Here is a 13080-nt window from a genome sequence, read left to right as displayed (position 1 = left end):
TGGAATATGTACACAACTCCTTTTTAATTTTCAACAAAATTATGTTTTAGATGGTAACTATAAGTAAAGATGAAATTCTACCTTCTAAGAACTTCAAAGGAAAAAAGAAAATCTGGAGAAAAAAATAGAAAATATGATCTATACAATAAGTAACTTTCATTGAGGGAAAGATCTTTATTTTTCAGGAAACAATGTATAAGATTATGAATTATTTTTACTAAAATATTGGGCTTAGAATGATTACAAAATCACCATCAACTTGAAACATGACATTTGGGGTAAAAGGATGTTAATGACTTAAATATTAATAAGAATCCTTGTACACTATACTTTTTTTTAAAGCTTAACAAGCAGTTGAATATTTCTGTCCACCCTCTAAGCAGAAAAATGCAATGGAGTCCAATAGGACACCTATTAGTATAAAATGCAAGAGGCCTGAATAATTCATAAATGACTAAAAGCTAACTGGATGGCAAGAGCCTTCTCTTACACCTCTACTTACATAGACATAGTTGTCCTTACCTGGAAAAAGTATGACTGAAGAGGTTGATCCTTATTTTCTTCATCTACATATAGTCCTCCTACCACATACACCTGATTTTGTTGGGTAACAATGCTGGAATGATTTCTGGGGATCTGCTCAGCCAGTGCAGTAAGGTAGCATTCATTTTCTGTGGGATCATAAGCCACTGCAGCTGTGTCGTTAACCAAGAGTATGAGGTCTTTGACAAACATTCCATGCCTGGGAATGTCATTCAGGTAACCAGGAAGTAAGTCTTCATCACCAATATCCCCATTCACCTCACCAGTCTCAGTCTTCTCGGCTTTTTTGCTAGGTTCTGGGAGTTTACCTGTGAAAGCATCTTTTAGAACTTTGATTTTTTTCTGGAGTTCAGGGTTGCTTTTAATTATGTCATCTTTCTCAACATGATCTTTGAAATACTTTTCTGCCATAAGACGAAAACGGATGCAATCAAATACTTCGCTAAGATTTTTAGCCCTGTTTTCTTTGTCTGTTCTTACCCATTTCATCACTGCCTCAAATACCACTTCTTCCTTTTCTACATTTAGACTATCATTTGAAATGACGGAGATCAGTTCCTGTGGAGACAGTTGCATAAAGTCCTCTTCCTTACAAATCTGCACAAAGCGATCAGACACAAATTCCCGGGCAGAAATGGCGAGTCTTGGGCAGTCTAGAAGAAGTCCTAATCTCAGGATGGCTAGACAGTTACCAGGAGCAAGTCTTTTCTGGAGATAGGACACACAGACAGTGAACACTGAGGGGATCTGAAATCGGCTGGCCAACGCAAAAATATCTTGCACGTTTTCATCATTGAGATCAATACTAGCAGAGTACAGGTATTTGATGATTAAATCAAGTATAGCCGGATCCACATTATCTAGTACTATCTCCTTTTTTTTCTCCTCCTCAATTTCAGATAAAAAGTACTCACGGAAGTAAGGACTACAAGCTGACAAAATCAATCTGTGGCAAGGAAGACTTTTGTCACCTGCTTTGACGGTGCAATCGATGAATTTTTTCTCATCCAGGAGATCTTTTAGACCATCCTGAAGAAGGGTGGATTGGTAAAGCCGTAGTTCCTCTGCAAGTTCCCGCTGGGAATCCATTTTGTGAGCAACCTGGGTAAGGAAGGGGACACTGAGGGCCTCAGCTACTTGCAGCACACACGTCTAGCTGTAAAAAGGCAGATCAGTGTGCTTTGCCCAGCTTGAAGCCTCTGCAATTTAATCCCACCGGCTAAATATAGATACCAGCTCTTAACAACGGGAATTTAGGAGAGCTACTTTGGAAAGAAGAGTTGTTCTGGCAGCTGTCATAGATTGAAAGTAACAACTGGAACTTTTAATCACCAAGGAACAGCTAAGAAACAAGACATTTAAGTGAAGTAGAAAGCTTTAAAATATATAAAGCATTAGAAGATATGCTAATAAAGGCTACCACAAGAATATGTTTACTGAATAGAAAAATGAATCACAAAAATGAGTCACCCCTCTAAAAATGACTTAGTGGCAAGTTATATGGCACATTGAATTAATGACACAAAGGTCAAGAATATGAGTCGAGTTTACTTGAATTTTCGTAAGATCACCTTTCCAGTAATGGTCACACATTAACTTTTTCTATTCAAAATAGTGGGAATTAGATATTTCTTTTAGTAGTAGGAAACTTAAAAGATGTTTCTTGTGTATAATTATAGTTTTATAAAATATGAGATGATACATCCATCATATCTGAAATAACAAATGCATAAAAACAAGTGATAATTTTTCTAAGGTATTCTAAATGATTTTTGTTTTTTGAAAAGCTTAATGGTGTTGAATTATGGAAGTATTTAATTTGTTCATACTCTGCCTGATGTACGAAGGATGTGTTATAGCTAACAATAATAGGGAAGTGAAGGAAAAATTTTAAAAAGAATTCTTCTAGGTTAAATGAAAAATAAAGTCAATGCTAAAAAAATTAAAGACCCACTATGGTATTTTATACAAAAGGTATTTTGTATTTTTTTTTTTTGGTCAGTCATGGGGCCTGAACTTTGGCCCTGGTCACTGTCCCTCAGCTCTTCAGCTCAAGGCTAGTGCTCTACCACTTGAGCCACAGCGCCACTTCCAGCTTTTTCTGCTTATGTGATGCTGAGGAATCAAACCCAGGGCCTCAGCATGCAAGGCAAGCACTCTACCACTGAGCCACCTTCCCAGCCCAGTATTTTGTAATTTTTACTGTTAAAAGTTGTTTCATTAAATATTAAGTAGAACAAATGTAGCCTTATGAAATAGTTTATTTTCAGAACACTGACAAAATCAGAATAAGTACTAGACCCCCTATACAATTGGGAAAACAAGCATTATTTTAAAAAGCATACATACACATATAACTGGAATGATAATCTAAGTCGATGATAAGAGATTACCACCTTAATTATGGAACGCAGATGTCATGATGAAGAATCACTAGGGCTACAGAAAGAATTTCAGGGGCTGGTACTCGGTGTTTTTGTGGTACTGAGGGGCTTGTGCATGCTGAGGAAGCACCTTACCAGCAGACACTGGTATTCTTTTTTTTTTTTTTTTGTCGGTCGTGGGGCTTGAACTCTGGGCCTGGGCGCTGTCCCTCAGCTCTTCAGCTCAAAGTGAGGGCTCTACCACTTGAGCTACAGCGCCACTTCCAGGTTTTCTGGTGGTTTATTGGAGATAGGAGTCTCACAGTCTCTCCTGCCCGGGCTGGCTTTGAACCGTGATCCTCAGATCTCAGCCTCCTGAGTAGCTAGGATTACAGGCGTGAGCCACCAGCGCCCGGCCAACACTGGTATTCTTAAATATACCCCAAAGAATATAAACTCTCTCTTTTTTTTTTTTCTTGGCTAGTCCTGGGGATTGAACTCAGAGCCTGGCACTGTCCTTGAGTTTCTTCTGCTCAAGGATAGCACTCTACCACTTGAGCCACCATGCCACTTCCGCCTTTTTCTGTTTATGTGGTACTGAGGAATCTAGTCCAGGGGTTCATGCATGCTAGGCAAGCACTCTACCACTAAGCCACATTCCCAGACCTCTGTGTGTCTGTGCTGCTGTTCAGAAATAGTCCATAAGCCTCACAAATGCTCCATAAACATTTGTTGAATGAATGAATGCCCAGGTCAGAGAATTCTCTATTTTTAAATTTCAAGGTCTCTAGCCATGTGTAAAAACTTTTTTCTTTTCTTTTACATCACAGTGAAGTCAAGGTACTGTCAGTTGCTAAAACAACAGCTGAAAGAAGAGCTCATTGATTCTTTTTCCATTTATAGAAGTCATTAAAGGTTTTAACACACTAGAAAAAAATAACAGCTGCTCCCGTGTTTAAACAATAAATGACTCATTTCTCTCCAAACACAACACCTAACATTTGAAAAGATTAGTGAGTCAGATGTAAGTACCATGGTATGGCACTTGGGATTCTTACCAGTGGGCAATTTTAGTTTGTTTTGCTTGAAAAGTAGCATTTAAACAATCTTTATGACAACATTTTATTTGTGATGTCCTAATGTAGGTCTTTATAACTCTATCCATTAAATGTGCAAAGATACAGCTGGGCACTGGTGGCTCACACTTGTAATCCTAATTCAAGAGGCTGAAGTCTGAGGATCAAAGTTCAAAGTCAGCCCAGGAAGGAAAGTCCATGAGACTCTCATCTCCAATTTACCACCAAAAGGCCAGAAGTGGAACAAGAGGTAAAGCACTAGCCTTGAGTACAAAAGCCCAGGGATAGCACCTACGCCCTGAGTTTCAGCCCCAGACTAGCACCAAAAGGAAGTGTAAAAATCTTTTTCCAGGGGTTGGGAATGTGGTTTAGTGGTAGAGTTCTTGCCTAGCATTCATGGAGCCCTAGGTTCAATTCCACATAAACAGAAAAGGCCAGAGGAAGCGCTGTGGCTCAAGTGGTAGAATACTAGCCTTGAGCACAGAGAAGCTCAGGAACAGAGCCCAGGCCCTGAGTTCAAGCCCCAGGACTTCTCCCACTTGCCCCTCCCCCCCCAAAGAAAAGAAATCCATTTCCCTTTAAATGAAGAAACCCACTTAAAACTTTTGTTCGATGGTTTTAAATAAAGTGAGATGAACATTAGGTTATATTATAAACCTGTCTACGACTGTATATATTGTTGCATCTTCAAACATTTGTACCACCTCATTCTTTCCTACTACAGAAAGGGCTCCTGTGTAGCTAATGTGAATCATTTGACAAGGTTGTCCACAATGCTCTTGCAACTGGGGTAGCTGAACAACACTTGAACAACTAACACTAACGAACAACACTAGAGAGATTGAAAATTTTTACCTAATCAAATAACGTGTTATTTCTGAAAAATTTTAGAAGTTTCAATAATACAAATAAGGAGAAAAATCAACAAAAGAACAAAGCAATTTCCTTGGAAGTATATTCTTGTCCAAACTATAATGAAATCACTTCCACATTAGCACTCAAAACAAATAGAGGCTTAGCTGGGCACTGGTGGCTCACACCTGTAATCCTAGCTACTGAGATCTGAGGATCTGAGGATCGCGGTTCAAAGCCAGCCCAGGCAGGAGAGACCGTGAGACTCCTATCTCCAATAAACCACCAGAAAACCAGAAGTGGCGCTGTAGCTCAAGTGGTAGAGTGCTCTCCTCGAGCTGAAGAGCTGAGGGACAGCGCCCAGGCCCAGAATTCAAGCCCCACGACCGACAAAAATAAATAAATAAATAAATAGAGGCTTGATGTATACCATAGTTAGCTGTAATATTTAGTTTTGACAAAATGACTCCCTAAAAATGATGCTTACAGACTACAATTTGTATAGAGTTAGCTTACATTTGGAGCTATGAGATAATGTAGTTAAGCTAAATTTTTATAATTAAGAAAGGAGTATTTTGATTATGATGTTCTTTTAAATAATACTTTCAAAACATTAGATGATGCTGCATAAATTCTTTATTAAACCCAATGATACAGTCATTTAATATCTGAAAACTAAAATTTTACAAGTATTAAGTACATTATAAACATTTACAAACTAGATACATTTCAATTGAAATTTTAAATTTAATTTTTTAAAGGAACTGGCAGTTTTCTAAGTGAGATTTTCCTTAATCAGTAAAAAACTCTTTCTGGAAATCCTTGAATATAAAAGCTGTAAACATAAAAACCATTCCATGCCTTATAGCAGGTGACTAGAATCTTTACTCTTAAGAAATCTTTAAATAGAAATCTAGCTCAACTTAAGATCAACTCATTACTTCCCAAAGTCCCTGTAGTGTGAATCCATCCTTCAATTTCTCTATTGCCAGACCCAGTTCTTCTGAAAATACAGGTTCACGATCTTGTTGCTTTTGGGAGGTAAGAGAACGAGATAGGAATAGAGAGGGTGGGCAAGGGAGAGGAAAAAAACAAAAAATAGGTTTCACATAAGAATGCTAAATGCTGAAATATAGAAAATTGCAAAAAAAATAATAGTACTATCAGTAAAATGTGCTTACCTTATTACCATCAGCAAAATAAGCCTATAAGACAAAAAAAATTGATATTTCACATGTTTGCTATGTAATAGGTAAGGGAGCTAAGGAACAGGTAATGGATTGTACAGTGATTCTGCAACTAAATGTATTTCACATTTTGATACTGGAAGTTTAATGGTTTTCTCACTATCTCTACAATGATAGAAATCAAAATTTATTGATCAGTATTAACAGCTACGAAAAAATGACGTCTTTAGGCTCTAAACAAATGTGCTTTGTAGGAATGAACATGGTGGCTCGCATCTGTAGTTCCAGTTATCTGAGAGGCTAAGATTGAGAAAAAGCATGGTTTGAGGCCAGTCCTGGTGAAAGTTTGTGAGATCTCCATCTCAACCAATAAAAAGTTAAGCATGGTGGCCTGCATCTGTCATTCCAAGTGTCACAGGGGAAAGAATAAACAGGATTGTGGTTCAGGCCAATCTGGGCAAAAATAAGAGACCCTACTTGAAAAATAACAAAGGCAAAAAATCCTCAAGTGGCAGAAGGACTACCCAGAAAGCTCAAGGCTCTAAAAATCAAGCCCTAGAACTGCACAAAAACCTGAGATGTACTTTGTCAGTAATGTATAACTTATTCCTAACTTGAGATGAACAAAACAAACCAGTACTTTAGTGTGCCAGTAAATACATAGAGATAGTGGTAGTTGAAAATTAAATGCCAATTTAGAAACATTTATTGTTCAGATGTGTGTTCTTCTAAAACCATATAGTTACAGATTAAGGGAAATTTATCTTAATTATGTAATGTATAGATTTTAAAGTATTTAACCAGCTATAACAGTTTTTGATATTTTTTTGAGGGGTGCTAGTATTGGAAGTTGAACTCAAAGCTTCACACTTGTTCAGCTTGTTTTGCTCATGGGTAGCTCTACTTTAAGTCATGTCTCTAGCCCAGTGTTTTGTTGCCTGGTTGGAGATGGCCCGGCTAAATCTGAACCATGATCCTCCAAGTCTCAGCCTCTTGAGTAGATAGGATTACAGGTGTTAGCTACCAGTGTGTGGTTCTTAGTTTGGTAATTTAAAAGCATTATCACAAAACAAATTCCCTCACTTAAAAAAATTTACCTCAACCTCATGTCAAAAGTCTCAAGTTCACTAAAGCTACCAGCACAACTATGTTTATTGCAGCATTATTTACCATAGCTAAGATCTGGAACCAACCCAGATGCCCTTCAGTAGATGAATGGATCAAGAAAATGTGGTATATATACACAATGGAATTCTATGCCTCCATCAGAAAGAATGACATTGCCCATTTGTTAGGAAATGGAAAGACTTGGAAAAAATTATATTAAGCGAAGTAAGCCAGGCCCAAAGAAACATAGGTCCCATGGTTTCCCTTATTTGCAATATCTAGTATATGTATGAGTCAAGCAGAAAAGGTCAGATAATGTGATGCTAGGAAAATGAACCCTTAGATATGTATTTTAATGTTTTTTCTTTCATGCATGTGTTTCTAATGCATTTATAAGATTATTTCTTTGTTGGTTTGTATGTCCCTCCCCCACAGTATAACCCCTGCTTTCACTATATTTGATGTCAGTATAACTTGTGGAGGAGATGGGGAAAAACAAGTCGTTTAAGGATACAGGTGGACCTGTTGCAACAATGAGAAGTACAAGTTGTCATGTCCAAAACGAGCTTTACAATGTCGGTGGGGGGGGGGAGGATTGGGACTGGTGGGGGAGGGGAGAGGCTGGGAAGGGATGTGAAGGATAAACAAAGGAGGAGGCTGCAATGCTTGGTAAGAAATGTACGCATTATCCTGCCCATGTAATTGTAACCCCTCTGTACAGTATGTTCACAAATAAAATAAATTAAAAAATAAAAATTAAAAAAATTAAAAAGTCTCAAGTTTTATAATGTTCTACACAGTCATACCATGATTTAACTAAACATGACTCATGTACAAATCATGAGAAATTTAATAGTTCTTTTTGACACTCACCACAAATGCATCTGTGTGACCATCAGAGTCTATTTCAACATCATCTTGAATTTGTTCCACTGTCAGAGCTTCAAGGGGCTGTGGCTAAAAATCAAGATGTCAGAATTTATCAGAGACAATATTATTTAAACAAATCATTTGAGGAAATGTATTGTGAGAACTATAAATATGTTCAAGAAGATACAACTATAACTGCTTAAGTCTTAAGAAAATCACCATTACAATTATAATTACTCTTTCATTAAAACTAATTTGAATAGTAAAATGCATTATACTTAAATTTATTTTTTGTCTATTATTTCATTTTATTTTCTTACTATTAATTTACTTTATTATTATAGAGGTGATATACAAGGGATTACAATTACATAAATCAGGTAATGAGTACATTTTCTTTCATTCAGTGTCTCCTGTTCCCTCATACTCTCTGAGTCCCTCTCTCCCAGTCCAATCCCTCCTATCTCCACCCACAAGTTGTACAGTTTACTTTCTTCAGTGTCCAGTGTGCTTCACTGCTAGTCTTTTCCTTTCCTTTCCTTCCTTCCTTCCTTCCTTCCTTCCTTCCTTCCTTTCTTCCTTCCTTCCTTCCTTCCTTTCTCTTTCTTTCTTTTTCTTTTTTTGAAAATTCTTTATTGTGATTAAGTGATTACATAATTTCACAAATTTCACAGTATTGTGGGATAGTGATGCTTAGTTAAAGTCACAAACACATTCTAACTTTCATGGGGCAAATCGTCTATCGTGGTCTATAAAGTTTATGAGTTCTATGAGCTTCGACAATTTCTTCCACATCAGGTGGTATGTACATTTCTTTCCTTTTGCATAGCGTCAGCTGTTCTCTCTTTTCCACTCATTCCCTCCCTCCCATCGCTGCCATTGAGTTGCTTAGTCCGTTTTGATCAATGTCCAGTGCAGCTGATGGGACCTACTATTGTATATTTTCCCCTGATTCCCTCTAGTTCTGTGTCCTCCTCCTAGTTTCCCTCTGGTGTGCACATATATACCATGGGGTATATATGTATATATATATATATATATATAATGGGGTTATTTAGAGGTGATTCGATCAGATGATACACTTAAGTTTCTAAATCTGAAGTCTAGATCATGAAAAAAGTTAGAATGGGAATTTTCCACATATTTAATATACTTAAGAGCCATTTTTTTGTTGTTGTTGTTGATTGTGTGGCTTGAACTCTGGACCTGGGCACTGTCCCTCAGCTCTTCAGCTCAGTGCTCTACCACTTGAGCTACAGCGCCATTTCTGGTTTTTTGGTGGTTTCCTAACTGGGCTGGCTATGAACTGTGATCCTCAGATCTCAGCCTCCTGAGTAGCTAGGATTAAAGGTGTGAGCCACCAATGCCCAGCCTTAAGAGCCATTCTTAAAAAAATACTCTAAATTATTTTTCTTTCACATAATCAAAAACTTGCTTATAGTAGCATTTTTTCAAATTTCCTCAAATTACTCATAAAATAAAATTTGTAAAAAAGTAAAATAACAAAGATTTACATAGGATATTTTAAAGCTAAGGCAGAATAAGATGTAGTACTGATATTAATCTGTTCATTTTTCAAATATTTGAGTAATTTTACTGTAGTAGGGAGCGTGTACTAGTACCAACAAGGGTATAAAATCCTTCTTCTTTCCCACAAAGGATTTATAATCTTCTGATAGTGGTTAGAAAAATAAAACACAATTACAAATAACTATTAGGTTGAACTAAAATTGTAATTTTTATACATAAAAAGGTCAAATACTAACAAACCATCTGGTTCAACCTATGCAAAAAAGCTCACTTAGGTATGGAAGAATGAAAGATGGTACAACCAATTAGGAGAACAGTAACTATCAACAGTTAACATAGTCTAGTCCAGGCCAGGCTCACTTGAACAAAGTCTGTGTATCTAGTTTAAAGCAAATTGTACACAAAGCCTTTATATCTGCATTTTATAGGGAACATAAAAACAATCCAGCAAACTCCACAGTTCAGATTACCTTTTCTTCCATTTCATAATTCACTCCAAATATGGGACTGGCAGAATAGACTTTGTGAAGTGAATTGATTTCCTTAACTGATTCCTGTAGTTTTTCCACGGGATCTATTTTAAAGCCAAGAACATATCCTCCACTCTACAATAGACAACAATAGAGATGACTAAGTATGACAAACGATACTTAAAAGACATGATAAACTACAGCTCTAATTGTTCTTATTTTAGGGTACACCAGATAAGTTGATTAAAAAATTAGACTCATCACTATGAAAAATTTTAAGCACATATAAAAATAGAACACAATACAATACAAAATAATACAAAAAAACTTCAGATAATCATCACAGAGCTTCAAACATCTCTAGTTCTCCCTTACATAAAACCCACACCCCTTCAGTATTATTCTGAAATACGTTCAGATATCATATAACCTCATTTGTAAATATAAGAGGTTTCTCAAAATTAAAATAAATGTACTATAGATATTTCTTGTTTTTTTTTTTTTTTTTTCAGTTGTAGGGCTTGAACTCAGGGCCTGGGCACTGTCCCTTAGCTCTTTTTGCTTAAGGTTAGCATTCTACCATTTGAGCTACAGTGCCACTTCTGGTTTTTGAGTGGTTAACAGGAGAAGAGTACTTTTCCTGCCTGGGCTGGCTATGAACAGTGATCCTCAGATCTCAGCCTCCTGAATAGCTAGGATTATAGGTGTGAGCCACCAGTGCAGGCTTGAGCTAGTTCTTGAAAAGGTAAAGACTATACATTAAAAGAAAGAAATGAGGGCTGGGAAGGTGGCTCAGTGGTAGAGCGCTTGCCTTGCATGCCTGAGGCCCTGAGTTCGATTCCTCAGCACCACATAAACAAAAAGAAAAAAAGCCGGAAGTGGTGCTGTGGCTCAAGTGGTAGAGCGCTAGCCTTGAGCTGAAGAGCTGAGGGACAGCGCCCAGGCCCAGAGTTCAGGCCCCACGACCGGACAAAAAAGAAAGAAATGAGACAGGCACTGCTGGCTCATTACTGTAATTCCTGTCTCAGAAGGCAGAGACCTATAAGGTTGAGGTTCAAAGCCAGCCTGGAAAACCATCTCCTTGGGGCTGGGAAGGTTGCTCAGTGGTAGAGTGCATGTCTTGCAAGCATGAGGCCCTGGGTTCGATTCCTCAGCACCACATAAGCAAAAAGAAAAAAGCCGGAAGTGGCGCTGTGGCTCAAGTGGTAGAGTGCTAGCCTTGAGCTGAAGAGCTGAGGGACATCGCCCAGGCACAGAGTTCAGGCCCCATAACCGGAACCCCCACAAAAAAATATATAAAATGTATTAAACATGTGTGTGTATGTTTTTCTCAAAGAAAATCTTTTTCTTTTTTTGTTCTAAGACCTGAACTAGGTATCTGATGCTTTTGTTTATTGGCTGACGCTCTGCTACCTGAGCCATGTCTCCAACCCCTCAAAGAAAATCTTATCAATCAGCCAGATCTGGAATCAAAATTTAGTCTCACCCCTTGCTAGTTATGAGACCATAGACCAGGCCCCTAACTTCTCCAGGTGTCAGTTTCTAGACAGTAAAATGGGGAAAAATAGTAGAGTTTTAGACTGAGAGAATATAGAAACAGCATTTGATATAATAACTTGATTAATAACAAGTGATAATTGTATCTCTCCAGCAAAAAAAAAAGAAAAGAAAGAAAAAGAAAAAACAAAACAAAACAAAGGCAGAGCTGGGCTTGGTGGTGCAGGCCTGTAATCCCAGCACTGAGGATGCTGAAGCAGGAGGTTTGTGAATTTGAGGCTGGCTTGGTTGGGCTATACAGAAAGATACTTTCTCAAAACAAATAAAACAAGAAACATGGACAGGATTCCTCCTACAGAGACAATTAGCATAAGACTTCAAATACTTCATCAACCTTGAGAGTATAGTTAATAATCTTGTTGCTAGGTAATAAAACTAAAAGCCTAGATTGTAAAATAAAATACTGTCACACAGTTTAAAAAATTTATCTTAGGTTAATAAAAATGTAAAGTGTCTTACCTGCTTAGAACTTTCAATGACAAGAGCTAAGCCAAATTTTGAATCTCTAATCTTTATTGAACGCTAAAAAAAATAAAAAGAAAATGCATGTTTTATTATCTGACAGTGGTAACTCTTTAATATAAGGTTTTAAACTTTTATACAGGTACTACTTTTCAAAGGATAAACTTCACAGAGATCAAGTTAAACTTGATCCTGAAAATGAAGACATCTGAAATATGCACAAAAATATTTCTCATTTTCAGGGAACTAGCAATTTTTCTGAATATTTTACACAACCACTAATAATTTTTTAAGTTACTATGAGCCAGTGTCTTTTGTGGTGTCAAGGCAGGATTAGTTTCAAGTCACATGCTGTTTCCTACATCAAGGGTGGCTAAGTTCTAAAAGACCCTTGATTTTCACTTTCCATTTAATTATTCATTCTTTTGGGGTGCTAAGGATTGAACCCCAGGGCCTGGTATATACTAGTCAAGTGCTCCTACCACTGAGATACACCTCAGCCCTCCATTTACTTTTTAGAAAAAAAACTTATGAACACCAATCACAAGGCATCAGGAAGGCTGGAACAAGTAGTCGCAATGAACAAGAGCTTCTAAGGATTAAACAGGAGCAGGGGATGGGAAGTGGTGGCTCCAGTAGCCTGAGAGAAGGGAGGCGGCAATGGCAAGTAGCGGCTTTAGAAAGAGACCAAAACCACTTGTTGGAGAAAGGAAAAACCATGGAGGACCTAATATTATCCCAGCAGAACAAAAGCCCGGAGAGGGTCTTCTGTGGCAGCTGATGGCATGTCACACTTCCAGAGAAAAAGAGGAGAGAGACAGATTTTAGTGGTAATTCCTATGAAAATCTGGCCTTTCAGCTAACTACTTTACATTCCACCAAGAATACAGAGTTCCTAGTTAGAACCATAGAACACTGGCATCCTTGGCTGTCATCAACAGAAAATGTAACTAGGAGATATAGACTGATAAAAGCAGCAAGAAGTGTGCGCAGACACACACACACACACACCACGAGTCAGGACCATGGCTGAGGTGTAGAGCCAACACACACACACACACAC

At 37.6% G+C, this 13080-nt stretch overlaps 1 protein-coding gene across 2 annotated transcripts in view; it reads right to left on the bottom strand.

The window, feature by feature from the left end:
- Positions 1–13080, bottom strand: part of Bbs5 (Bardet-Biedl syndrome 5) — a 42226-nt gene that overhangs the window by 11557 nt on the left and 17589 nt on the right. Inside the window, exons 8-12 of one of the 2 annotated variants that reach the window (XM_013030735.1) lie at positions 12015–12077; positions 9999–10133; positions 8002–8085; positions 6016–6039; positions 523–1644 (exon numbers count right to left, since the gene is read on the bottom strand). In XM_013030735.1, the coding sequence (XP_012886189.1) occupies positions 523–1644; positions 6016–6039; positions 8002–8085; positions 9999–10133; positions 12015–12077 (1428 nt within the window). Of the gene's footprint in view, positions 1–522; positions 1645–5452; positions 5866–6015; positions 6040–8001; positions 8086–9998; positions 10134–12014; positions 12078–13080 lie in introns of those variants that run through there. The other variant, XM_013030742.1, reaches the window with a different exon arrangement.

The sequence above is a fragment of the Dipodomys ordii genome, unplaced genomic scaffold (assembly GCF_000151885.1).
Source record: "Dipodomys ordii isolate 6190 unplaced genomic scaffold, Dord_2.0 Scaffold5, whole genome shotgun sequence".
Classification (NCBI taxonomy): Eukaryota; Metazoa; Chordata; class Mammalia; order Rodentia; family Heteromyidae; genus Dipodomys; species Dipodomys ordii.
This window is presented reverse-complemented; position numbering and strand designations above follow the sequence as displayed.